The sequence below is a fragment of the Pelecanus crispus genome, chromosome 1 (assembly GCF_030463565.1).
Source record: "Pelecanus crispus isolate bPelCri1 chromosome 1, bPelCri1.pri, whole genome shotgun sequence".
Taxonomy (NCBI): domain Eukaryota; kingdom Metazoa; phylum Chordata; class Aves; order Pelecaniformes; family Pelecanidae; genus Pelecanus; species Pelecanus crispus.
In genome coordinates this window covers 124,339,256-124,364,702 of record NC_134643.1, presented here as the reverse complement: position 1 = coordinate 124,364,702, position 25,447 = coordinate 124,339,256, and the positions used below count along the sequence as shown (strand labels likewise).

The following is a 25,447-nucleotide window of genomic DNA, read 5'->3' as shown; positions in this document are numbered from 1 at the left end:
TAATGTCACAGTATCATTGTAAAACAATGCTCCAGTATAGCAAAAGCACTGTATATGAATTAACTTTGGCTAAAGCATCTTCCTCTGAACTCGGTTACACCAGTACACGTTAACCAAATCTTCTCCTAAAGCCAAAGGGAAGCCCACATCCACACTGACAGGCAGGACTGGACAGTCGACGAAGTTGGACATGACTTCAGTCTCACTTGCAATAAGCCTAAAGAAACCCCTGTCCTCCTCATAACATACAGGCTCCACCTTCTCATTCAAGCAACCACCTCTCACCTCCTCTCAGAAATCCAAAGTTCTGAACATAGATTGGTAGTCAAGTATTACAGAAAAAGTGCACTTGTCTGAGAAAGTACACAATTGTTAAAACACAAACAAAATTTCAGCCACACCACTAAATAACGCATTCCAGGATGATAAAAATCAACACACTGTTAGTCTTGTAATGCCAGCTGCAGCATAACTTACCCTGGTATCATGTTTTTGATGACAATGATGATCTTTAGGATCAGACTGTGTTCTCTTTCTGTCTTTTTCTATTTCTCTTTGTTCTTGAGAGATTATTAAATGAGATTCTGAAGAACTGCAGTCTCTGACATGTAAAGAGAGAGAACCCTAGTTCTTCCAGTGTTGGTGTCTTTTCCCCATATTTAAGACACATACCATACATATATCATGAAAAAAAACAGAGATAAATACAAGAAGCCTATCTCTCATAGAATAATGGTGTAAGCACATTTAAAGGATTTGATCAAACAGCCATTTTTTACACTTTCAAATTGCACAGTCCAAGGCTATGCAAAAACATAACAAAAAAAGCGCACCATTTTCTATAAAAGGGACAGGAACTGTATTACTGCACTTTAAAAATAAATAAATAAATAAATAAATAAATATCAACGGAAATTTAAAAAAAAAAACAAAAAACAACAACTTGCCCAAGGCCACATTTTGTTTGTGCAACACAGAAGGGGAACAAATTTAAGTTCCTCCAGAATTTTCAGGTTTTCAAAAAGCTGTTTAGTAGTTTACTTACTGTACTGTTTTTGAATGACAGATAGCACATCACTACAAGCAGACCAATAAAAATCAAAAAGGTCTTTCAGAAAAATGTTTAATACAAAAGTTATGGCATATATTGTAACTTAGCTGAATCTGTGAATATGGAATCTCTCTTATTCTCTCTGGGCAAGGCAAAAGCACAGAATAGATGTGGCAAAACCAAGTTCCTACAAATTAGCATACACATTCAGTTTTACCATTGCCAAAATGCATTTGCTAGCATTCAGTTCCTCAGATCAGCTTAATCTCCTAGTGAACTTATATAGATAGCAAAGTTAACACAAAAAAGTGGGTGTGATTGCACCGACATTTTCAGGCGCCAGATTTCTTCAACAGCAAAGTACTTGAAGTTGAGAGGACAAAAACCAGGAAAATATATCAGTTTCCTGTTATTTCCAACATGGGTATAATTTAACGTTGAAGGAAACTTCTTGGAAGTGGAACATATCTCAAGAGAGCATATTTAGTTCCTGAAAGTCCTCTTTGCTCCTAGGCTGCACTCTGGTTGCAGTTCTGTTAAGTTTACTCCTTCCATTTTTATTTAGTGATAGATAACAGAATTTAAGCAACATCTGTGCTATGTACTACTTAAATCTTATGCTAAGCATTGCTAATTAAAAAAAAAAGGCAAACTTGACACTTGCTTACTTTTTCTCAAGCAGCGACTTCTTTGGTTTCTGTTTATGTTGTTTAATACCTATAGAAAACCAGAGGGGAGGGGGAGGAAAAGGAATTAGCTCATTTCAAAGGAAAGTTGCTAATGAAGGAATTTTCCTATGTTCAAGGTAGATCTTGGAATCAGAAAAGGTTACCATTGATTTCTTCTAATGTCTTCTTTAACTTGTCATTTTGTTGAATAAGATCCTTAAGTCCATCAAGAGTATGCTTGCATAGTTCCTGAGCTCTCTCATTAGCTTCCAAAGCCAGTTCGTATTCCCCCAGTAATGACAGCGCCTTACAGAAGCGGTAGTGACCCTATTTGGACATAAGTTTGAATTTCAAGCATTCATTCACATAAAAAAGAAAACAATTTATACCCAAAACAGCAGCAGTAGACAATACAAAGTAAAATTTAACATACTCAGAAGTTATCTACTCCATCTGTTTCAGGTCAAATTATGAATAATCAAAGTTTTCAACTACTCGGCACACTGAAACAGAAAGATAGTTCACTGGGAGCAGCATCTAGCTTCTGGCTTTGGAAAACAGCAAATTTGCTTTTCCCCCTAATCTCAACTACTACTTTGCAATTTTGTAACTATCCCTTATTTACTCTTTTGTAGGCCAAGAATATTGGGAAATACATGTTGGTCATTAATCAAGTTTTTTTTATTGTAAGGACTACGTATTTTTTTAAAGCACTGTGATAACATAGCTACGCACAACAATGTAATAAGTGTTTTCTTCTGTCTTTACACACGTAGAACACCATGTAACAACACTTAAAACCACGTCAAATAACATTTTTAATATAAAAATACACAGAAACTATGACCTTGTCTGACTGAAGCAGAATTCTTAGTTGACAAGGTACTGTGTTCATTCTGCTGTCATTAGTGTTAAACGCAGATGAGAACATGTCACATCTACCTGGGTCAAACCTGTAATTAAGACTCTGGGTTCTTATATTCGTTTACAGTTACCAACAAAAGACAATTTTCAAATGTATATGAAACTAACCTTTGGCCAATTAGGCTTCAAAATAGTGGCTCTTTTTCCATCAGCAAGGGCTCTCCTTAGAGAAGGGAGGGAAAAGGAAGAGGTCTTTATTATTTATACTTCAGAAAAATCTACAGACCAGATGTACAAGGCACTATATAAATACAAAGTGAATAAAAGAACAGTTCATTCACCTGTGTAAAGGCATGGTCAGATAACACTTCTTAGCTGAAACCTACCTGGGTTAAAATGTTACAGTCTCAACTATTTCACCCATCAGATATTTATTCCCTCCCCCTACCTACTAGGTTTTCCAGCATTTCTGCATACGTACCTACCCCTTAAATGGGTTATAACAAAATGTTCCTTTAAAAAGCAAAGCCTTAATAAAAAAGCCTGAATACCAAACCTAAATATTTTGACAGAAATCATATTAGAGAGTAGTTACGTAATCATAGCTAGAGATTTGAGGGCGCAAGTATTAACTGCTGAGCACTGAAAGACAGTAACCTCCAAAACTCCCAACAACTGAAGCCTGAAGAACATGCCCGACGTGGAATAACCGGAATTACAATTTTGGTCAGGTCAGAAGAAAAGCAGACTATCCCTACGGCTACAGGAGAGAACACAGAGCAGCAGCAATGACCTCTGCTGAAACCAATGCTGCCCAAAGCAGGCAGTTACAGAGTTTATATACCTTTGGGATACACCACTTGTTCTTCACTGAACTACAGCTATGTGTCAGGTTGTAGTAAATTACAATGAAGACTGGTCACATATGGATTACTTCAGATGAGGAAGCTTACAAGTAACTCACTCCCTTGATAGCTGGGTCATGCTGACTCAGTGAGGCTTTTAGAAAATGTCTGCGGCGAGACCTAACTTGAGAGGCCTGCAAAGCTCTATGAGGCGTTAACTATATTACCTCCGCAAAGGGAAGGAATATTGGGGGGGGGGGGGGGGGGGGGGAGGAAATCTTGTTTCACATGAAAGTGTTCATAAATTGCCTAGTCACTACCACTGTTTTTTGTAACCATTATAGCAGAAAAGCTTGTACAGAGGGATCTGAAGGAAAAGAATGAGATGCCCTGTGGTAACAAAAGCTGGATACTAAAGAAAAGCCTGAAAGAGACAATATTTCAAGACAAGCAGCATGTTTTACACAACAAAATTCTTCAGAGATGTCAGGAAGAATTAATTCAGTGAAATGAAAGCAAGTCAGAACAAAAAAAATCCCCACCCAAATTAGAGAAACCCCAGGTAGTAATGGCAGATTTTAGAGATGTGGCAATACATTTAAAGAAATTAGTAATAAAAAAACACAACAGAACTAGTGATTAGAATGGGAGAAATTGCACCATAGTCATACTGCAAAGGAAGCAAACACAAGGAAAAAATACTTGAGCAAAAGATACCTCAAGATACTACGATATTATAAAAGCAGTTGCAAATATCAGAAAAAACTGAAGCACTTGTTTTGTTCTCCAGTGCATGCTGTTACGCTTTGTTTTCATCCATCCAGTCCTTCCTCCAGTGCCACCTTTCGACAGCCTGGCACAGTGCTAGGAAAGTTGCCTCTGAGCACTGTCAAAACATCACGACACGAGGCCGGGCTGCCCTGAAAGGTCCTGTCCCCTATCAAAGCCTGGGAGGGAATATGACCACTGCCTCTCAGGAGGCTCTGGAAATGGGAGGAAGCCCATGAAGCCATGAGCTCTCCAGCAGATGATCTGGAGAACGCTATGCAACTGCACAGCCCTGTAACACAGTATTGCCACTGCCAACAGCAGGCCATGAGCTCTGTACTGAGCGTGCAAAGCCTCAGGGCTGAGGCTTCTCGGGCTTGCTTAGCCTGAACTGCAGCTTCACTTGCCTGCAGTTTTCTTTTACTTGGTTTAACTGTGACATCAGTTTCTCTAACTGACCGGGTGTCTATGGCTAATTTGTTCTACTTTTGTTTATCTTTGTGTGGTACAACCACAGATTTAGATGGAATAAGGCATTTATGACTCCAAAATGATGACGTGCTGTAAAGACATACAAGCCTGATATGACAGAAGAGGCCTTGAGAAGTGGAGACACAGAATGCAACATAAGGAGTACAGGTACAAGATGACAAGAGATGGGGCACAAGCTTAGCACTAGAGACCCTATGGCTATAAACAATTCACCAATGCTCAGTTAAAGACATGCCAGACCTGGACAAATATAACCAAGAGTAACAAAGAAAAAGTAACATCCATTAAAAGCGCCATGTACAATAACCTCAGATGCAACATGGAGCTGCAGACCAACGAAGACAAAAGTGTAACAGCTTGTTAGCCAACACAGAAGTGACCCCGGGCAGATCTTAGAGTAAGGAAGAAAAAACCATGAGCATGAACATCACATTTCTGCTGGAAAAAGACTCTGCATGCTGACAGCTCTCTAACCCCACTGCTACAGCAACAGAACTGCCGACTTGAGTACCCAGAAGGAGCAGTAGAGGGGTGAGCGTAACACCAGGAAAATGGGCAGAAACTAAGAATCATGTGGATACCGATTTTAATTACATTGTTATTATTTCTTTTTATTTCAACAATTAGATCTGGAGTAATGACAATTAGACCCTTAAGACTTCAATTATACTAACAATAAATTCTTGGGTTGGCTTTACATAAAAGGTATACGCTCACCTTGCTCATAAACAAGATTTTTAGCTTAACAACTGGCTTAAGGAAAATAACCCCCATACCCACACTGATCTCTTGTTTAAGAGGTTTAATAACAATCACAATACTCACTGGTACTCAGATTTTTTTTTTTCTGTTGTATAGGAATTTTAAATGGTATTACATACTGCCAGCAGATACAGCTAATACTATTCATTTTTCTTAATATCAGATTTCTGAGGTAGTAAGATCACAATTACTGTATACGTAAGTTTTAGAAATACTATTTTCCTAAGTGTATTGCCAAGTTTAACTGCAGATCACCACAACATTTCAGATTATAAACAAGGGGTTACTTACTTGTACTGCCTTGTGAGAATTAAACAAAGAGCTCGGTTTCCATACAAAAGATGGTTTGCGGGACTTTTAAAAAAAAAAAATTATGATAAGTTAGTAATGTGTATTACTTTTGAAAATCTTAAGGAGAAAGAAAAAGTAAGTTTTCACAATAATTGTCTGCAAGCACTCTAGCACTAACAATTATATATAAACTTCCTTGAATAGTTCCACTGATTTACAAGTTAAGTCACTGAGAATATTAGTTTTAATTATGTAATAATTTGTAAGATATAGGCCCACTAATGCAACTTCCAACCAATTCAAATCACTCTCAGCCTACTTTAAAAAAAAAAAATTTAAAAAAGCACAGAGAGATTTAAACTCCTTCCCCAACTCATTAGGCTCTGACAAACATATCAAAGCACGCCTCAAATGGTGCAAAGGTATGGCTAATGTGTTCCCTACAATCCCAGCTTTGTTTAAAAAAAAACCCAAAAAACCCAAAAACACCCCACACAAAAATGAAAACCAAACAAAAACAAAAAAAAAAGGTGTGAAGCATGGAAATGCCAGATCGACTGTCACATACATTCCATTTTATTTTGTTCTGGGATTCCTAACTTTGAAGACCTAATTAAATCAAACCTCTCATGAACACTTCTGGATCACTGGGTCTACAACTTTTTCATAACCCTCTGCCTGACTGGGCAGACTAAGCAGCAGTTCTGAAGAGCTAAAGCATTGCCCCCAGCATACCTAACGGAGAACGGGAGTTGGGAATCAGTATATGTAATCCAGCAACCACTTGAAAGGAAGCCAAGGCAGTTTACGGCTAGTTAGGGAAGGAGTGTGATGATGAAGCAGATGAAAGTCAGCTCACGCTGGGAGAATGAGAAAGTGAAGACAGTGCACAGAGCAGATGAAGAAGGATTCCCTAGCTGCTAGACATCACTGAGCTATCACCTTCCAGCAGGGCCTTAAGGACAAAGAACAATTTCTAACAAATAGCTGTAACAACAGCTCAGCTCTACAGCCCCTAGAAACTGTGATACTTCCTTTGCTCTTTCCAAGCCATGGGATTTCCTTTGCTCTTTCACTGAATTCTGCTCCCCCCTCCCTCTCATCAGCTACCCTGAGCAAAGCCTTCTCAGCCTGCTCCATCGTCTCAGACACAGTCACTTGACCGAAGTCAGCCTACCCAACTTTTCAAGGAGGCTAAAATCAGCTTGAATTTGGCATTGAAATGTATCCTACTATGTGACACAAAATCTGAAGCAAGACATCATCAAAATGCTAATCCTTTCAACTGCACAATTATAAAGCTACAGACTTCAAAATGAAAAAAATAAAAGTTCGCACAGTCAGTTTTTTATGAAAGGTGGGACTTTATGAATTTTGCCATATTTCACAGACACCAGAACTTGTAAAAGCAGCATCTGCATGAATACAACACAAGTTGCAATTACACCAAACCTGCATTCTGTAGCTAGTTCAGATTACATGCAGACTACAGGAAGGGGGCAAATGCTCTATACGCATAGGACATAAATTCTCATTTAATCTCTGTCTCCCTGCCCCTTTAGAGAGCCCAGGGAAGTCTCCAAGGCCTTTCAGCAAATGACTTTTGGGAAGAAATTAAACAAGACTTACAAAAGGAAATTAAGCCTGTAGCATATAGAGTTGCCAAGAGCAGATACTTAAAAATAAGTATTTGTTCTTGTTCACTTTCTGCAACACAGCTGAGATGATCAATACTTGCAACAGTTGGTCATACTGTTCTGCTGGAAGAATATTTAGGAGGGATGATACCAAAAGTGGCTGTTCACACCAAATAACTTCTTTCTTTTCAGGTTTACTATATTTACTGTTAGTCATTTTAGATCAGCTTTAAACCCGAAAAGGACTTTTGGGGCAATAAAAGTGCAAACAACCGCTAGTAACAAGAAATAAAATAGAACAAAAAATGTGTTATATAGCTTTTTTTTTTTAAATTAGGTATCATTTGGCCTCTAAATAGAGTGGCTCATGCAAAACCATATAAAATCAGGATAAATCTGAATAAGCTGAATACATATAACACAATCTAGTTAACCAGTTTAGTTCTTACCAAAACTCTATGGCTTTAGTGTATGACATTATAGCACGATCAAAATTTCTTTGAGAAAATTCCTCATTTCCTTTCTGTTTCATAGATTCACTGTTCTGTGAAATAAAAAAAAAAAAAAAAATCCGCAACCACTGTAATGAAACTCAGTTGCAATGAGAAGAAAACATTTGACAAGAGGCAGCTAAGTTCTTATGCTTGTAAAAACAGAATGTTATGTAAGCACTATTAGCTGTAATTTAATGCTTTTAATTAATTGCAATTAATAAGCTTAAAAGTGTACAAATGAAAATGTTATGCAGAGAAGAATACAATGAACAATAATCAAAAAGCTGGACTAACTCAGAAGCTCTCCTGGGTTCCATAATACAGTCGTCATCAAAAGCAAGCATGTGTCAAATAGCAAAGTAGGCTGAGTACAGCACAGCTCAACCAGTTCCCTACTCGGTGCCTTTCAGCCTAGCTCCTGAACTACGGAATTGTAGCAAGGAAGACACAGGAATTAACCAGACTCCCATAAGAAAAAACCTCAAACATCTACACTAAAGGAACATACGGAAAAGAATTTGAGAGCATCTTATTTCTGTGTTCAAAGGATCAAGTTGAACAATCATCTATCAATATTAAAAATTTCCTTGAGGTTTTTGGGAGGGTAAAGAGGGGAACAGTCTCCAATGTATGCTGGCAACACAAACAACTAATGTTCTGTTTATTAGGCCAGGATCTCTCAAGGTAACTATTTATGTCAGGACAATTACTCACTCAACCTTTTGAAACCTTTATCATTTGGTCATTTTTATAATCTTTGATCATTAAAAAAAAACCCCAAAAATAACAACAAAAAAAGAAAAGCAGAAACACGTTCTGATATTTTCTCTCACCTTCCTACAGTTTTCACAGGTCACAGCTTTAAATTCTTCAACTAAATTACAATCTTCCAAAGCAACTTTAGTAATATAGCGTTTGCCTGCAGACAAAATTCAGAAAAATACAGTGGGTGAGAAGTTACCAAAGACAAGAAGTAAGGTTTATCCTCTGCTGCTGAGAATCAAGCTCTGTTTTCTGACTGGAAGCAAAATTTGACATACCAACTAAATAATAGAAACAAATTAAGCAACAGAAACATTCAAAAGAAAAAGATTTATTTATTATTGGGTAGGCCCAAAATAACTGGCCGCAGACTGTAAAACATTTAAACATTTGGCTAATTTCAAGCAATGAATTGAAACCCAATTTTTTTTTAAAGAATTTGCATTTTAAAGATTTGTAGAGATTTGTATTTTAAAGAACTTGTACTTTGGTACTCAACTATACATGCAAGTTTGCTCTCTACCACCCTGTTACTTACTGCAACATCTGAGTTAGAATGCGTATACGCAAAAAGTAAGACCAGAGTACAAGCCATTGAATACACATCAAAAATAACAGGCCTGGGAACTTTCTGTCATTTCAGCAGAAGTTCTGCTGCTAGTGTTAATATCTTACGGTAGCTCCTATGAGCTACACAAGCTAATTTTTGAAATACAACTAACATCTCAATATTTTGACAAAATCCGCTGCCAAATGTTTAACAGAAAGACCCAAATAATATTTCGGGCAACTTTCAACTTAACCCTAAGTTAAAGGAATACAGGGCACACATAGAGCCCATAATGGACACCAAAGTGAAAAAATGTTCTGAACTCCTATTCAGAAGGAGCACATGCACTGTAAATACGACCCACATACAGAGATTCAAGGAAGAATCAGCTGGTTCAAATAAGAAAAAAAACAAGAAAAAAACCAACACCACCACCACTATTTTTCCAGTCACTTCCAGACTAATGAAACATACAAACATTAACTATGTCATAACTACACCACAGGTGACTTTCCTCACCATTGTTTCTTCAAAAGTGTTCATACTTACATTCAGCAAAGAAAATTTCAAGATAGATCCAACCAAAATCACCAAGTTTCTCCAGCCTCTGCAGAATACCGACATCACCTGTGTATCTGACCCAATCAAGTGCATCCCCAACATCAAAGACACCCTATTTCAAATGAAGAAAAGTAAAAATAAAGAAAAAAAAAAAGGTGACTCTAATTCTATACAAAGCAAAGTCTTAAAAACAACAAACACTACACAAACCAACAGCTCACTGGCGATATAGTGGAAGCATTCCATGTAAATATAACAATACTACTGTAGCACTTACACTATGCACTTGTTCCTGATTTGTCAGCCTTTGAAATAGACAACAGCTCACAAATGTAAGTATCTAGATAACTCAAGCATAGCATAATGCAGCATATTCACAAAATGAAAACAGTCATTCTTTCAACAGGAGACAAGGGAGCAATTCAAATTACAGAATTTGATTTAGAAACTTCTTTTTGATGACTGCACACAAAATTGCTTCAGTACAAAGTGACAAGCCTGATTAGAAAAAGCAACAATCCCCAAGCTGTTAGACATGCAGGCCAGGGCTAAGACTTAATTCTGTAAATCATTACTTCCCTTCTATTCAAACTAAATTCAAATTGTTTGAGCTACAGAGCTTTCTTTGAAGGAGAGGGATTGAGTGAAGAATGCCCGTTGCCTGGGATACTCCCACATTATCTGGGCCTACAGATTTTGAAAAATAATTTAAAAACCCACATGACTAAGACAAATATCATAAAAATACAAAAACGGGGTTATCCAGCAGTAACATACAGTTGTACCTATTCTGCTTCTCCTGTTGTTACTATCAGCTATAATACTGTCTTCTAACTTCAATGTCATTTAACTTTTGCAGTTAACCTACAGCAGGCAGCAGAAACTAGAAAGTAGGAAAAAAGTGACAAACACAGGGCAATGAAGAGTGTTCACAAGTTTACAAGCTGAAAAATGTAACGAGTATAGTTCTACTGTACACTTTGATAATGCAGATTGATCAGCAGGTTTCCAAAACACACCCTTCACAGCCATTCAGTCCTTCAGATTGAATCAGTAGCACTATTTGAGAGTCTCATAAAAGATTTCCAGCCTGTCTCCAAAGAGCAGCACTTTTGCAGCATTTCAGTGATCAAGCTTGGCCCTACTTCTAGCCCTGTAGCCCCATCACACAGCATTGCCATTGCTAGTAATAGGCCACCGGCTTTGTACAGAGTTTGCAAGGCCACAGGGCTGCAAATTGTCAGGCTTACTCTGAGCTTGTCCTGACCTGCTTCGAGCTCTGTTTTAACTTGGTTTTAACTGTAAGAGCAATTTTTCTTCTAACCGGGTGGCTATGACTCATTTGGTTTACTTTTACATAGTACAACAATAGCTTTCATATAGACAGAAGTTAACAAGCAGTTAACGATGCTAAGACTAACATGAAGATGCAGTATAGAGAAATGCAAGCCAAATGTGATAGAGCACAGGCCATGAAAATTGGAGACCCATAATGCAGTTTAGAGGAGTACAGGCACGGGATAGCAAGAGATAGGGCACAAGCTGACCCTGGAGAGCCAATGGCTATAAACAAGTGGCCAAGTTAAAAAAGAAACTAGAGCTGGACAAAATTGGGCAAAAGCAGTTTCTAACATACATAAAACATACTATATATAGTAAAGTCATATGTAACTTGAACCTGCAGGCCAAGGAAAATAGAGAGCAGCGTATAAAAGTCCATTACCAAACAAAAAAATGAACCTAAACAGATCCTAGAATGAGGGGGAGAACAGAATCAACAGCAGTTCTTGCAGCAAAAACTCCAGGTAGTGATGTCTATACTCCCCCCACACACACACAAACACCAGACAGAAGACATTCACTTTAGGATGCTAAGGAGCCATACAAGAGTAGGCACACCACCTGCAAAAGGGTCAGGTACTAGGAAGAGCATATATTACAATTTTAACTGTATTATCATTAAAGAGTTTTTCTGTTTAGTCGTTATTTATTTCTTCATTTTCTTTCCTCTTCTGCAATAGTATAATTGAAATCTTCTGGAATTAATTAACAATAACCTCATATTTACCTAGAAAGTGTGTTTGCCTTTTGCCCATACCTAGATTTTTAGCGTAACACACCAGCACAGAAAGAGAGGACAAAGCAAAACACACCACCGAGATAGAACTGTGTGCTTAAGGGAGGGAATCTAGGAATCTTCACGACTTAAGGCAGAGAGAGCACCAAGACATCTCAATGGAATAAGCCTTCAACAAGAAATGGCAAATCTGCAAGAAAGTAACAAGGAAAGCCACCAGCACGTACCAAAGCAGGTACTGGAGGGCTGACCTGGGCTCTAGCTGCACAACCTAAACCCACCCAACCACACTGCAGTAGCAACCTCCAGGAGAAACCATTTATTCCCAGCATGTGAACTACCCCCAGAGTTCTCACTCATTTTGGTCTTCTTACACAAACGATATTTATTTCACAGATCCTGCCACTCACAGATTTCATTTTGTGGCTCAGAGTTGCAACAACTGGCAACTCCAGTCCTATATACTACATATTCCAAAAACTACAGACTCAATTTATTTATGCAAGCATTTTAAAATTTTGGATACTTGTACAAATATTTTGTTTGTATTCATACATAAAGAAGCATTCCTATTAAAAACAATTCGCAAAACTTACATTTTCTATTCTGCTGCCAATTCTCAGTATACCACCGATAAAAGGTGGAACGTTCTGGAAGAGGGATAGAAAACAAATAAAAACAAGTTATTAAGATCTGATAAATTTAGCTTCTATCTGCTCAGGTTCAACCCAATAACATTTTCTGTTCTGCTTGAATGCAGTATCATTTGGACAGTTGCTCTGGTCCATTTCAAAGTTTCAGGAAATATTCTTGTATTCAGTAGCAAAGCCCCTATCATTTTTGTTGAAAAATAGATGTATGTTGATGTGCAAGTAGAGAATGCATGGATGCTGTGACATCTGGTTAGGAAAATCACTCACTTTAACCACTTCTGTAGTTATCTACATACCAAAGAACCAGCTGATACATCCAATGAAAACCATCCAAAAAAACAGTACTTCCTCTCCTGAGATCTTCTGCTCCTCCAAATAAATTTTACTATTTGATATACAATCTTTTACATGGAGAATGAGATACAGGCTGAGGAAGTAAGAGGAGGGAGGCAGAGGTAAACAGGGAAATGGGAATATACACAGACCCTCTCGTATAAAGATCAAACGGGAGACTACCAGAGGAGGAAACAGCACAAAGAGCCCATCACATGAGACAAAATGGAAAAACTGCAGGGACATCCTGAAGTACAGAGTGGAAACAGAGCACTTGGATAGCCTGAAGGAGGGAGCAGTAAAAAGAGCATAAGGAAGTATGAATCCACAAGATCAATATAGTACATGAATACCTAATCATAGAAAGTCATCCAACAGTAAGGTGGACTGCAAAAGTATAGCTTGGGGTTGAGCATATGTCCTGGTTTCGGCTGGGATAGAGTTAATTTTCTTCCTAGTAGCTGGTATTGTGCTGTGTTTTGCATTTAGTCTGACAAGAACATTGATAACACACTGACATTTTAGTTGTTGCTAAGTAGTGCTTTCACTAAGTCAAGGACTTTTCAGCTTCTCGTGCTCTACCAACTGAGAAGGCTGGAGGTGCACAAGAAGCTGGGAGGGGGCACAGCCAGGACAGCTGATCCAAACTGGCCAAAGGGCTATTCCATACCATATGACGTCATGCTCAGTATATCAAGTGGGGGAAAGCTGGCCAGGGGGCCACTGCTTGGGGACTGGCTGGGCATTGGTTGGCTGGTGGTGAGCAAATGCATTATGCATCACTTACTTTGTATATTTTTTATTATTATTATTACTACTAGTTTATTTTATTTCAATTATTAAACTGTTCTTATCTCAACCCACAGGGGTTTTTTTCCACTTTTACTCTTCTGATTCTGTCCTCCATCTCACCAGGGGGCGGGGAGTGAGCGAGCAGCTGCGTGGTGCTCAGTTGCCAGCTGGGGTTAAACCACAACAGCACAGAATTTCAACAAACAAGTTTTTTTAAAAACATGTCATACCTAAATTTAAAAAAACCCCCACAAACCTCTCCCCTTCAGCTGCTGAGAACATTTCTTACATCATTCTCTCCTCTGCACTGTTATGTTTCTGTTTTAAGTCAGCAACAATAGCAAATTTTAAATACCACTTCTTGAATGAGGAAAAAATAACTGAGGGGAAAAAACCAAAAGTATTTAACTTGTTCATCCAGGAACGGTGCTGTTTTTCTCACTGATATAACTCTCTTTCTTAGCAATTTACAAGGGCCCCAGTCAACTGTATTATTGACTCTGCAAATATTTAGTAAGTTATCCCAACTGTAATAAAGCCTGTGACACACTTTCTCTCTAGAAAGCTGCAACTCAACTTTCAGACAATTTATTCAGTTCAGCAAAAAGAAATGTCTAATTTAAGATATAATCCCAAGATGCATAAGGTACAGATTTAATTAACCTATTATACTTGAAAACTTATACAAAGTTAAAATATAGTACTTACAACAACTTTTTTAATTAAATCAACAAGGTCTTCCAAAACCTCTAAGTCACAGAGTCTCTTCCAGTTCCGGTCTAAAACCTGTGAACTGCTTAAAACCAGAACAAGTTGTTATTCAGAAAAATAACACTGTGTTACATGGTCTTAATTGCTAATATTTACGGCATTTAGATCTAAGCAAGAGCATGGTTACGAACTCAAATCAAGCCCTTTGCGGGGTAGGGGGGGAAGAGCTGCAAAGCTTTTGGTACTTTTGAAATAAAGGGCATCCATTTAAGTACTTAAATACACTCTTAGATTCCAAACTTCAGAAACACATTCTTAATATTTCCTTCTGTATATTCAAGAACTATGCCTTCTGACCTGAACTAACTTAGCCCACTGGTAAAAACATTCCTGCGGACAGTTTGACCACTACTGAAAGTATACAACAATATTTCACGGGTAACAAAAAAAAAAAGTAAAGGCTGATGAAATCACTTCGAGAACATGACCACTTACCTCCAATCAGCTACCAAAGAATTACTTTCACTTTTGAAGAGAAGAGGCCAAAAGATACGTATTTTAATAACATTGCAATATTCTCGCAATATGTCAACCGGCTGACTGCACCACACTTCACAGGGATCAACATCTTCAAGAAAACAGTTAGGAATTAGACTACACAATTCAGGGACTACAAGTAATCAAAGTCCAACTAAACATTCAAAACCATCAGTTATTTCCATACTGTATTCCTAAGTACTACCTAACCGAAACAAGAAAACTTGAACACTCTAAATACATCTGGCAACTTGAGGGTTTTTATAAATTGAAGGGGGAGTGGGAATTTATATGGAGGTAAAAACAGGGACCTGCTGGCAGGCTTTACATTCCTTGCTCAAGGAATTACCTGTGTTCTGAATTTCATTGACGAAATACATTATAAATGAATAAATGCAGCCTGCTTCTAAATGAGGAGCTTAACAAGGGCTGTGAGCTGTTTAATGGCTATAAGTGATGCTATTTTCAAGATAAAACACGAGCCTCTTCTAACTGTACCCACTTAATTATTTTCTACAATAAATCCAGAGTAGTGTGACACGTAGCAACATGGTACAAAAAGATCATCAATATTATTCTTTTTTTTTTTTTTTCCAGAGGCCATTATGCGTGTGATGCACAGCTCTTTCAAAAATATAATCCACTTCCCTCAGAGACTGTCTTTAAAAGGTAGAGATCCTTATTAGACTACTGAGGCGGCATCAAGTACTCTCAGAGCAGAAGCAGTATTACCTGAAAGTCTGAGTATGTGCAAAAATTCATTTTACACAGCTGGCTGTGTTCATCTGAGTTTCGTACATATTACAGGTTACCATGTGTATAGCAAATACAGTTTTGAAGAACTTGACATACTCTTGAGCCACCTGCTTTTCTGCAACTATTAGAAATTTTTTTAAAAAATACTATAACTGCAAAACTTCACCTACAAAGATCAACTTGAAGTTGTCTTTAGACCTATACAGCTAAAAAATAGCTACAATTAAAACACAGGTAATGAACACAGGCCTTAATCTCCATCCTCGTAACATTAATTGACTGCATGTACGTACATATTATTGACTATTTACACTGTTCTCACAAATGTATAGCAGTCTTCTGCACATTACATTAGGACAAAAAGATGAGAATTTTTCTAGCGTAAAAGAACATAGCAATGCTTCTGCTCAGAAATAATAATTTTCTACTTATTCAGACAAAATAAGGAAAGAAGTGAAACAGCAATCTAAAGATCCAAACACAGCACAAAAAGTGCATTAGAAAGTTATGTAATATTGGTTTAGTTTGCATACCTGTTTTAGGCTTATGCGTTGATCGCTGTACAAACACTCCATGGCCCTAAAGATAAACATATTTTTTAACACTGCACATCTTGCAGACATGTTACATCAACTATAAGCAATGATTGCTTAAATGTTTCTAAATATTAAACCAATATAAACTGTTTACGTCAGGAAAGGAATGAACGGAAGTGATTTTTACATTCTGTCACCAATTCCTTTTCTCAAGAAAAGGTAATTATTGAACATATTTAGACCAGTATAAAAGATGGTCTATGGTTGTATCTTCATAAGCAAGCAGCATGATCAAATAGGAAACAAATCTGTACAGCAAAGTATTTGGTACTGAGAAGTCTACTTTCACATTATATGCTCCTCAGGGGGTTCTAGTTCAAACTAAAACTAGAAAGATTGGTTCAAATCCAGTTCCATAGACAGAGCACCTATTCGTGGTTGATGCATGTTACCCCTATACTCTTAAAAGCACCTTCTAGATTAGTTTCATCCCCAATGAATCCCACTAGAACACTCCAAGACCCCTTCACAACGTAAGCCAAAATGTGAAAGACAGGGACAATTGGGATATTTGCTTCAAAAGCGTTCTCCTGACCCAAACCAAAATCCTAATGCAGACACATTAATTAACAAAATTAATTATTAATTAACTAAAATTATTAACTACTATCAACTATAATTATTTAGTAATTAACTGAAATACTCATGCATACACCATGGATCTAGTCAGGAAAATTATTTCTATGTACCTACTCATTCTGACCAGCTTTTTACAACTTGTTAATAATGCTCATTCAAAGCTCACCAGCATCTTGTTATCTTCTAAGACCAATCTGAGGTGGGTGAATACCCCATGCTTTTTTCCCCCATCCCATTTCCCCAAGAATAAACTACTATTGGTATTCCCTATTCTCTCGCATGTTTCTGCACTTCTGCCAACGGTTTTCTGAGGAAAACAAGGAAGCTTAGAGTCTGCAGTATTTTGCACTACCAAACGACAAACTCCTCTGGATCCAATCTTTATAATTCACATTAAGCACAGCCAAAAAGCAAACAAAACAAACTGGGGAAAAAGCATGTTTACTAGAGTTATTTAACACTGTTTTAGTTGCTGTCTTACGAAAAAAAAAGTTTACCTGCATATCCATTAAAAAAATGTCCACAAATTAATAGTTACAAATGGATGGGAAAACTTTTACTAGTTTAAACAATAGATTAAATCACACTAGAATAGTATTCTAAAAACTAATAATTCAAAATCGGGTACTAGGCTGCAATGTAATGTTCAGGAATACATAAGGAAACATGTTTAAGGCGGCAACACAGGTTTTCAAAAAATAGTAAAGTTTTGACAGCTAGTGCATGTATATTTAAATAAATAAATATATCAAAATAAGTGGAGTGGTTGATTTCATACTTCATGGCAGCACACTGTATCAATACTTTAATGGCTTTAAAACATAGTAGTCCATATGAGCCTCTCAAGCTGAAGAATAAATGACTTTGTTCTGTTTTATAGATCCTACAAAATCTATTATTTTAACAAACATTATACAGGTGTCATTTAATAAATACTATGTATCATGTTTATGTAGTGCTGCATTATAATTTCAAAGAAAGGTAAAGCTATTTCTGAATATACCTGGAGAACAGTATAAAAACAAACTAATTAAGAAACACATCTTACATAAAGTTTCTCTAACAGACCTTTATTCTTTCAGTGGCAAACTTTCTGGAAATACTAGCATGCTGAACAATGACGACTTACTAACTTTACCTAAGGCGATGACAAGCAATCATGTGATTTCACCCAAAGTAGCATTTCTGAACTATTACAACATTACCTGTAAACCAAGGCTTAGTCTCAAAAATAAGTTATTATAGCATCAACATATTTAACAGACCAGGCCACTCAATAACAACTATTATTTCAAAATCAGCTAAACCTGAAAGATGACTGAATGTCTCCCTCACTCCACAGCATGGATTTTGCTACAATATTTAAAAACAAAACAAACAACACCCCCCCCACACACACACACCCTCTATACATCAAGGCCAAGGTGGTACTCCCACCAAAGCAAACTTGAAAACCAAGATTTAGCACTTGCACAGAATTAAGGGCTTTCTTTCCATAGCACAGCACACACATCACCTTAAAACAGCTAGTATCTTATGCTAACACAACTGTTAAGTACTTTATTTTGTCCACAGCACAAAAAAAAAAAAAAAAAAAAAAAAATCAATTTCCACCGAGACTCACTACTATACTGGTAACAGTAAAGATACAGCTTTATTCAATTTACCTATACTTTTTCTTTCTGCATAGGAAGAAGAATAGTAGACCAGCTGGTTTGTATGTCTCAACAGCAACACTTAGGATAAATAACGCATAACTGAACTCTCCAAGCAGCGGAAAGATTAACTACCACAGTGTCTTCTAAGACTCCTTAAGCATAGCAAGAAGGGGAAAATAAGAGTCAAGGAAACCATTCTTGGAAATATTAAAACAGAGGAGTGCTACAGTTAATACAATAAAAGAAAACAACTAAAAAGCACAGGCCTTATTGGGCACAAAGAACTAGAAAAAAAAAATTGTAAGAGATAAGAAGAACAAAGAATGGGTGAACACTCTGCAGTTAATTTGCAGACTTGAACTTACATGAGCTAAGCTGCGATTGCTTTGCAATTAAAGGAACCGAATCTGCCACTGTGAGGTATATCATCCTAAGCACGGCCTGGATATGCGGCCAACAGGTTGGTCAAGTTTTGATAATAGGACCTATGCACCACTGTCTAGTTTTATATAGTTGTATATGCATTCAGTAACACTTGCCTGACAGAGGATACACAGTCTCTTATGCTCTACCACAACTTAGTACTTTTGCAGGTGAATAACATACAGCGGTATAAGGTACCTTTGCATCAATTTGAATTAATCAACACTAGCAATTACTCTGTGGATCAGATCTGGGTATAAACCCCACTGGAACATCTTGCCAGTTTTTCATGTAGTTGCAAACCTACTTACCAATTCACAGCAAGATTTATCACCAGCATAAAAAGCCAAGGCTGCAAACTCAGATTCGGATATAGGTTCACCCATGGTACATGATCCTGAAAGACAAGGATTATGAGAAATAGATGAGGGGAAGGCAAGAGGCAAGGAACACGTGCTTTGCAGGGCTTCAAAGGATCGCAACGCTCAGTCACACTTTGCGGGAGTTTCACAGAGGATATATGTTCTTATTTTTACAGAGCATTGGTCAGTGTTGAAAACGGTAACCTAACGCATCAGTTCAAAGCTACTTAAATGGACCAACACTCAATTTTAAGTCCCTGACGCCTGGCAGTACTCCGGCACGCCACCTCCCACCTGGCAGGCAGGAGAGGGCAGGGCAGCTCCTACCGGCCGGCTCAGCGGGCAGCGTCTCAGCAGCTACCGCCACATCCCGGGAGAGCGGCGTCCAAACGCTCCGCCGGGGCAGCCCCGTCCAGGCCGCGCGTCCCCGGCCCGCCCCGCCCCGCCAGCTCGGCCTGAGGCGAGGCGGGGCCCGGCCGGACCCCCCGCGGCCGTCAGACCCCGGAAGTCCCGAGGCTCGCCACCGACGTGTCACAGCCCGGCGCTTCCCGCCGGGACAGCCCGGCCCCTGCCCGCTCCTCCCCGCAGCAAGGAGCCCCAGCGGTGCCGGGGGGGCCGCGCCGCCGCTCCCGTGGCCGACAGCACCGCTCCTCGCCTCAGGCGGGCCAGGCCGGGCCGGGCCGGGCGTCACCCGGCCGGCGGCTCCGGAGAGGCGGCGTCACCCCCACCGGACCCAGCCCCACCGGGGAAGGGGGGTCAGGAGCTCGGCGACGCACGGGGCGGGAGGGGAGTGCCCGCCGCCACCCCAGCGCCCGCCGCTCGCTCGCTCCCCTCCCTCCCTCACCAGCCGCCGCCTCAGCCGCCCGCCGCGCTCCCCTCCGGCTCCGCAGGGCCGAGTCGGCTCCCCCCCGCCCCCCGCCGGCCAGCCCCGCCCCGCCCCGCCCCGCCCCGCCCGCCGCGCGCGCCCGCACCCCCGCCCCGCCGGGCGCCGGCTACTGGCTCGTTGCCGCCTGACGTCAAGGGGCCGAGCCAACGCGCGGCAAGCGGCCGGCGCTCCCCGCCCGCCGCCACCGGAGGGGCTCTGCGCCTGCGCCCACTGCCGAGGCGGGCCCGGAGCCGGCGGGGAGGCCGCGGCGCTCCGGCTGCGCATGCGCGAGATGCGGGCCGGCGGGGAGGCGGACGCGCGGTACCGGGGGGCGGGGGGGGGTGGTTTAGGGAGCGCGGCTGGGTGCCTCCGCCTTCCTCCTGCTGCGCGGGGGGGGGGGGAGGTCCTAGGTGTGGTTTCCTCCCTTATGCAGGCCGCGACCTCGGAAGGAAGGAGGCAGAGCGGCTTCACCGGGCGGGGCGGGGCGGGGCGGGGGGGCTGCGGGCAGGAGGCGGGTGCGGCGGAGGGAGGGGGTCGGTAGCACCGCGGCCTCTGTGTGTCCGGTGAGGGGGCGGGGGGAAGCGCCCGGTGGGAGCCGCTGGGCAGGCGCGTGTCCCGCCCTCACGCAGGGCTGAAGCGGCGGGGGGGGGGAGGGGGGCGCGTGCGTGGGCTCGGCAGCAAAACCGGCGGCGCGTGCGGGCGGGCCTCCCGCGGCCCCGAGCAGCGCGGGGCGCGCTGAGGGGGACCTGCCGAGAAACCTCTAATCGGTGCCGTCTCTCCCGCCCCCCCGCCCCGAAGCTGAAGGGAAGGGAGCAGTATGGTTGAAAACTCCCCAGCCCCGCTGCCGGAAAGGGCAATATATGGATTTGCTCTTTTTTTAGGATCGCGGTTTGGCTTTAGTAAGTACGCTGGGTACCGAGTACTTCACTGAAAAGTGTTAGCTCGCTCGCCAAGACAAATGTAATTCGGACACGGCCGTCTGAAGAGCGTCAAAATTGTATTAAACTGCCCATTGCAAGGGCGTATGGGGACGGACTAAGTGAGCATTACTTGCCAGACCTGTCAGTTGTTGCAGAGATCTGCCACTGCCTTTTGTGATTTCCTCACGTCTTGTCTGTCTTTAACGTTATTATGGAGTCTTTAATAGTATTACAGAGCCAAATAATTTTAAAAATTCTCTGCATTCTCGTTTTAGTAACTTATTTGAATTGTATACACTGTCACTATTCAGTAACCATTGTAGATAGTAGTAGCGCAACCTTCCCCACTCAATACTGAATTAAAAAAAAAAAAAGTCTGGTCAACTGCAGTGTAAAATTATTAGGGTTATACCAGCATTTCTTTGCTGGTGTGGCAGGTGCTTTAGCATTTCACTGGGGATATCTTGCGTGCCCACAGAGGATCAAGGCTTGAGAGGGCGAGAACAGTTTTTCAACACAAGTAAAGGTGCTGCAAATACACTGTAGTCAAATAATAAACCAGGATCCTACTGTAAGCTTTTCTCACCCTTAGAAAGTAGGTAGAAACGAAAGTCCAGTTGGTTTCTGTTCTTCTCACAGGAAGCCACTGCAGTTGGGTAACTTGTGTCATTGGCTTTTAACCTGTTGCCCTCAAGTTTTGTTAAACCTTACTCCGGGTTTGTTGTTAGGGAGCAAAATTTCTCAGTATTGGTTTTGTTGGCATGAAAATTATTAACTTGCCAAGAATCGGAAAGTATTTCCAGTAACTCCTTCTGAGCAGTTCCATCCAAGCACTGCAATTCTACCGACTTTTCTTTCCGTCAAATGACCCACTGTGTGATCATTTTCTGCTTGAATATTTTCTGCATTCGGTGTCATTTGGTATCCTTTTACTGAAGGTTTTTTTGTTCTGCAGTTCAACATGCAAGAAATTCTTGTCTACATAGGAAATCAGAAACTAAATGTTAAAGCAAATATAAAAATGATATCATATAACCAGCTATAAAACATTGCCCCCATATTGAGCAGGTTTTGTGTCTGAGAAGCAGATTCTATAGCAGAGCTATTTTGGTTTAAATAGTGTAAAAGCAAAATACTGTCTCAGTATGATGTATCAGTAGGGAAATATTGTTCTAAAACTTAGGAAGTCTAGAACAGTATCAGTTGTACTATTATGACTTCTTAATTCTTTTGTGCAGTGTTGTACCTTATCTGGGCATATGTTCCTGAGACTTGGCTGTTCTCATTGGGACTAACGTACTGGCCTCAAAAGTAAGTTCAGCCAGTTGAACTCTTTAGCCTGAATATGTGTGAGTATAGGATACCCTTAATTATTTTCAAATAACAAAATGTGTTTTTAAATAGTGGTCTTGTACTTAATCCAGTTTTTCCTGATGGTAAAGGACTGTAATCTTTGTGAAGCATTATTTTGTGTAGATAAGTAGCTATGGTGAAAATTTCTCATTGTGTAATGAAAGAAATAGTATTTGAATGTTTTATGATAAATTTGTTATTTTGTTTCCAGGAAGTTTGTTGATGAAAATACAGTAAATGTTAAACTGTAATTAAAAAAGAACCTTCTGTAAGGAGTCTATTTGACAATTTATACCAAACTAGCTACAGTGACTCTGTAGTCAGTAATCTTCATGGGAGGGACCAGGGTGCATATTCAGAGGTGCTGTTTCTTTTCTGCGTGGCTAAGTTTGTGCTGGATACAACCACTACATTAAAACTGTTATATCATTAGGCACTTGTTGTTATGATATGTAAATTTTAAAATCTTTTCCCTCAGGTACTGGGCAGTTGCTTTGCCAGCGTACCTACTGGTTGCCATAGGAATTGGTTATATATTACTCTTTGGTATTAACATGATGAGTACAGCTCCACTTAACTCCACACATACCATTACAGGTAATTTTATTGGTGTGGGTTTTTTTGGTTTGGGTTTTTTTTTTTAATTTTGATACTTAACTGATAATTTCTGTAAATATGTATGTTGCCATATATAATATAAATCAAATTTTAAGCATTTAAATATTCTGATCTAGAAAAGGAGTTCTTGGAAGTACTGAAGTACTAGAGCGAAAGGGTAGCCACAAGCCTGACTGTTTCCTCTTTGCTATCTTATGGCAGTGGTTTCCAACTAGTAAAGTGTACTTTGTTAGTAAAACAGGCAACGTTAGAGGGACAGGGGTTAGGCGTATAAAGCTCTCCCAGGTGCATACCTTGTGTTAGGAACCGGTGAAGAGTGCCATGGGAAGAAGAGCAGGAGTATCTACCTGGCAGGGGCAGAAGTGGGAAGGCATGCAGAGTCAAGGTGGTGCAAAGGAGGACACTCAGGATTGAGACCTGATCAGATACGTTAGTAATTCCCTGTCTAAAAAAAGCTGTTACTGTTTTTCTCTCAACTTTTGTGTCGCCTTTACTCCTGCCACGCAGACCTGTTCTAGGCATTCACAATATTCTCCAGGCAGCTGCATCTTCCTCCACATGAGGAATTCCACCACTATTTGCAGGTGGCCAATTTCGTTAGAAAAAATGCCGACTGTAAAATTTGGCAAGAAAGTTGCCTATTGCTAAGACTGCTGATGTTGCATTGTTTTAACAAACTACGTACATAGTATTACATTACACTGAACTGCTAAGGAAAAAAGTCTGTCAAGGCTGTGGTTCAAATGCATTACTCCAGTGCTTCTGTCAAGAAGTGCCATGTAGTCATCCCCGTGTTCTGGCTACTCATTCACACTCTCATGTCACCCTCTCATTTGGTGTCAACACAAGAGTTTGTGTGGCTGTATGGCAGGTGGGATGGGGGACCTACTCTGTTTGAAAAAAAACTGTATTTGAAAATTTTCTTTTTCAGAGGGAGCAGTTCCATAATTGTGTTCAAAGTGCACCTGCAAAAACGTTTATGCTGTTCTAGGAATGGTGCTGTGTAGTGACAGGAGCAAACAGCCAAGATAAAGGGAGGGCCGGCAGCATCTCTCAGTGGAAATCCTAGTAAAAAGTGTTCAAACTACAGACTGAGCTGTTCACTGGGGGGTGGTTGGTTGGTTTGTTCGTTCTTTTTATCTTTGGGTAGTTACAGTTTAATGTCATGCAGCACCTTAAACCAAGCAAAGTCACAGATGGTGATTTCAGCAGGAGGGTAGGGTTGATTTCTTCAAGGGCTCTGCTGATATATGTTGATGTAAAACATTTCTGGTGACCATCTCATTATACCTCAGCAAGATGGGGTTTTCAGCATCACTTACAGTAGCTAAATCTATACAGTGTTGCATTATGTAACATTTCTTGAAAGAAAAATAAGTCTTTAATATGTGGAATGTTCTCATTGTCTCCTGTAGATAACTATGCAAAAAAACAGCAACAGAAGACATTTCAAGAAGAAGCAATTCCAGCATTGAGGGATATTCCCATCAGTGAAGTAAACAGAATGTTTTTCCTTCCTGAAAAAGGAATCTGCAATAGTATATAGTCATTATTAAGATCTGTTTGAATAAAGGATTAATAAAAGTGTTACATAAGGAAAATCAAAACCTCTCCAAGCTAAAAAAACCCCAACACTTTCTGCTTGTAGAACAAAGCTTTTTTTTTTTTTCCTGAGTTTCTAACTAAATTGAAGTTAACACGTTTCATTGAGATGGCTTTATTTCATTATTATGTGTACGCCTTAATAACCTGCATTGGTATGAAATTAAGCCTCATTAATTTATTTAACCATTCTTGTGAGTTTAAAATAGCGTTCTATTACTTGTAGATTTCTGCTTGTAATTTCCCTCTGAGAGTGAAAGAAATAGCTTTTGGACATAGCTTACTTCTGTTTCCCTTTGAATTCAGGGAGACAAATTGTGTTCCGCTAGTCAAGTGCTTGAGGATCTTTTTTTTTACAAGTTATGTTAATTTGAAGTGTTTCCATTGTAAATATACGGTTTTCATTTGTAAATATTAATAAAATGCAGCTAATATTTACTTGTTTAAAGTTAGCTGTTTTTCTGTGGTTCTGTGATATTTGTCCTGGGTGAATAAAGGTGTATAGTGGTCCATTTGTCTTTACACAATTCTTTAGTGAGCAAACTGTATTGTGTTTGGTTTTTTTTTTCCCCAGATTGATGGGCTTATTAAAATACCAAGATTACCAGAAATAAGGAAGGTGGGTTGTGAAGATTTTCTGAAACAAGTCTTGAAATAACATACTTTTTTAACCATTCTTAAGAATACTGAAGACTGGGTTCAAGGAAATTTCTGGAAATACAGGAACCAGCAGCTCCATCTTACAGTCTAGGTTATAGCACAGAGCAGGGTAACTTGTTATGGCAATGGTTCAGATGTTTCTTAAACAGTGAATTTTCTTTCATGTATGTATTGCTGAGCAGAGACACATTTTTATTTCCTTTCTTC

General features: G+C 39.8%; 2 protein-coding genes across 2 annotated transcripts in view; one reads left to right on the top strand and one right to left on the bottom strand.

Moving 5' to 3' along the window:
- The window catches only part of TTC3 (tetratricopeptide repeat domain 3), a 67,664-nt gene extending 47,567 nt beyond the window's left edge, over positions 1 to 20,097 (bottom strand). The window contains exons 1-14 of the mRNA XM_075710844.1: positions 20,067 to 20,097; positions 19,172 to 19,257; positions 16,138 to 16,183; positions 14,807 to 14,939; positions 14,309 to 14,396; positions 12,419 to 12,472; positions 9,734 to 9,857; positions 8,706 to 8,791; positions 7,828 to 7,922; positions 5,742 to 5,804; positions 2,752 to 2,806; positions 1,884 to 2,046; positions 1,720 to 1,768; positions 478 to 601 (exon numbers count right to left, since the gene is read on the bottom strand). Coding sequence (XP_075566959.1) covers positions 478 to 601; positions 1,720 to 1,768; positions 1,884 to 2,046; positions 2,752 to 2,806; positions 5,742 to 5,804; positions 7,828 to 7,922; positions 8,706 to 8,791; positions 9,734 to 9,857; positions 12,419 to 12,472; positions 14,309 to 14,396; positions 14,807 to 14,939; positions 16,138 to 16,183; positions 19,172 to 19,246 — 1,155 coding nt within the window. The 5' untranslated portion in view covers positions 19,247 to 19,257; positions 20,067 to 20,097. The remainder of the gene's footprint in view (positions 1 to 477; positions 602 to 1,719; positions 1,769 to 1,883; positions 2,047 to 2,751; positions 2,807 to 5,741; positions 5,805 to 7,827; positions 7,923 to 8,705; positions 8,792 to 9,733; positions 9,858 to 12,418; positions 12,473 to 14,308; positions 14,397 to 14,806; positions 14,940 to 16,137; positions 16,184 to 19,171; positions 19,258 to 20,066) is intronic.
- A 291-nt stretch (positions 20,098 to 20,388) lies between these two features.
- Positions 20,389 to 24,998, top strand: PIGP (phosphatidylinositol glycan anchor biosynthesis class P). Its single transcript, XM_075710912.1, has 5 exons — positions 20,389 to 20,408; positions 20,886 to 20,986; positions 22,246 to 22,318; positions 22,839 to 22,957; positions 24,394 to 24,998. The coding sequence occupies exons 2-5, from the start codon at positions 20,905 to 20,907 to the stop codon at positions 24,522 to 24,524; spliced, it is 405 nt and encodes a 134-aa protein (XP_075567027.1). The 5' UTR covers positions 20,389 to 20,408; positions 20,886 to 20,904; the 3' UTR covers positions 24,525 to 24,998.
- The last annotated feature ends 449 nt before the right edge of the window (positions 24,999 to 25,447 follow it).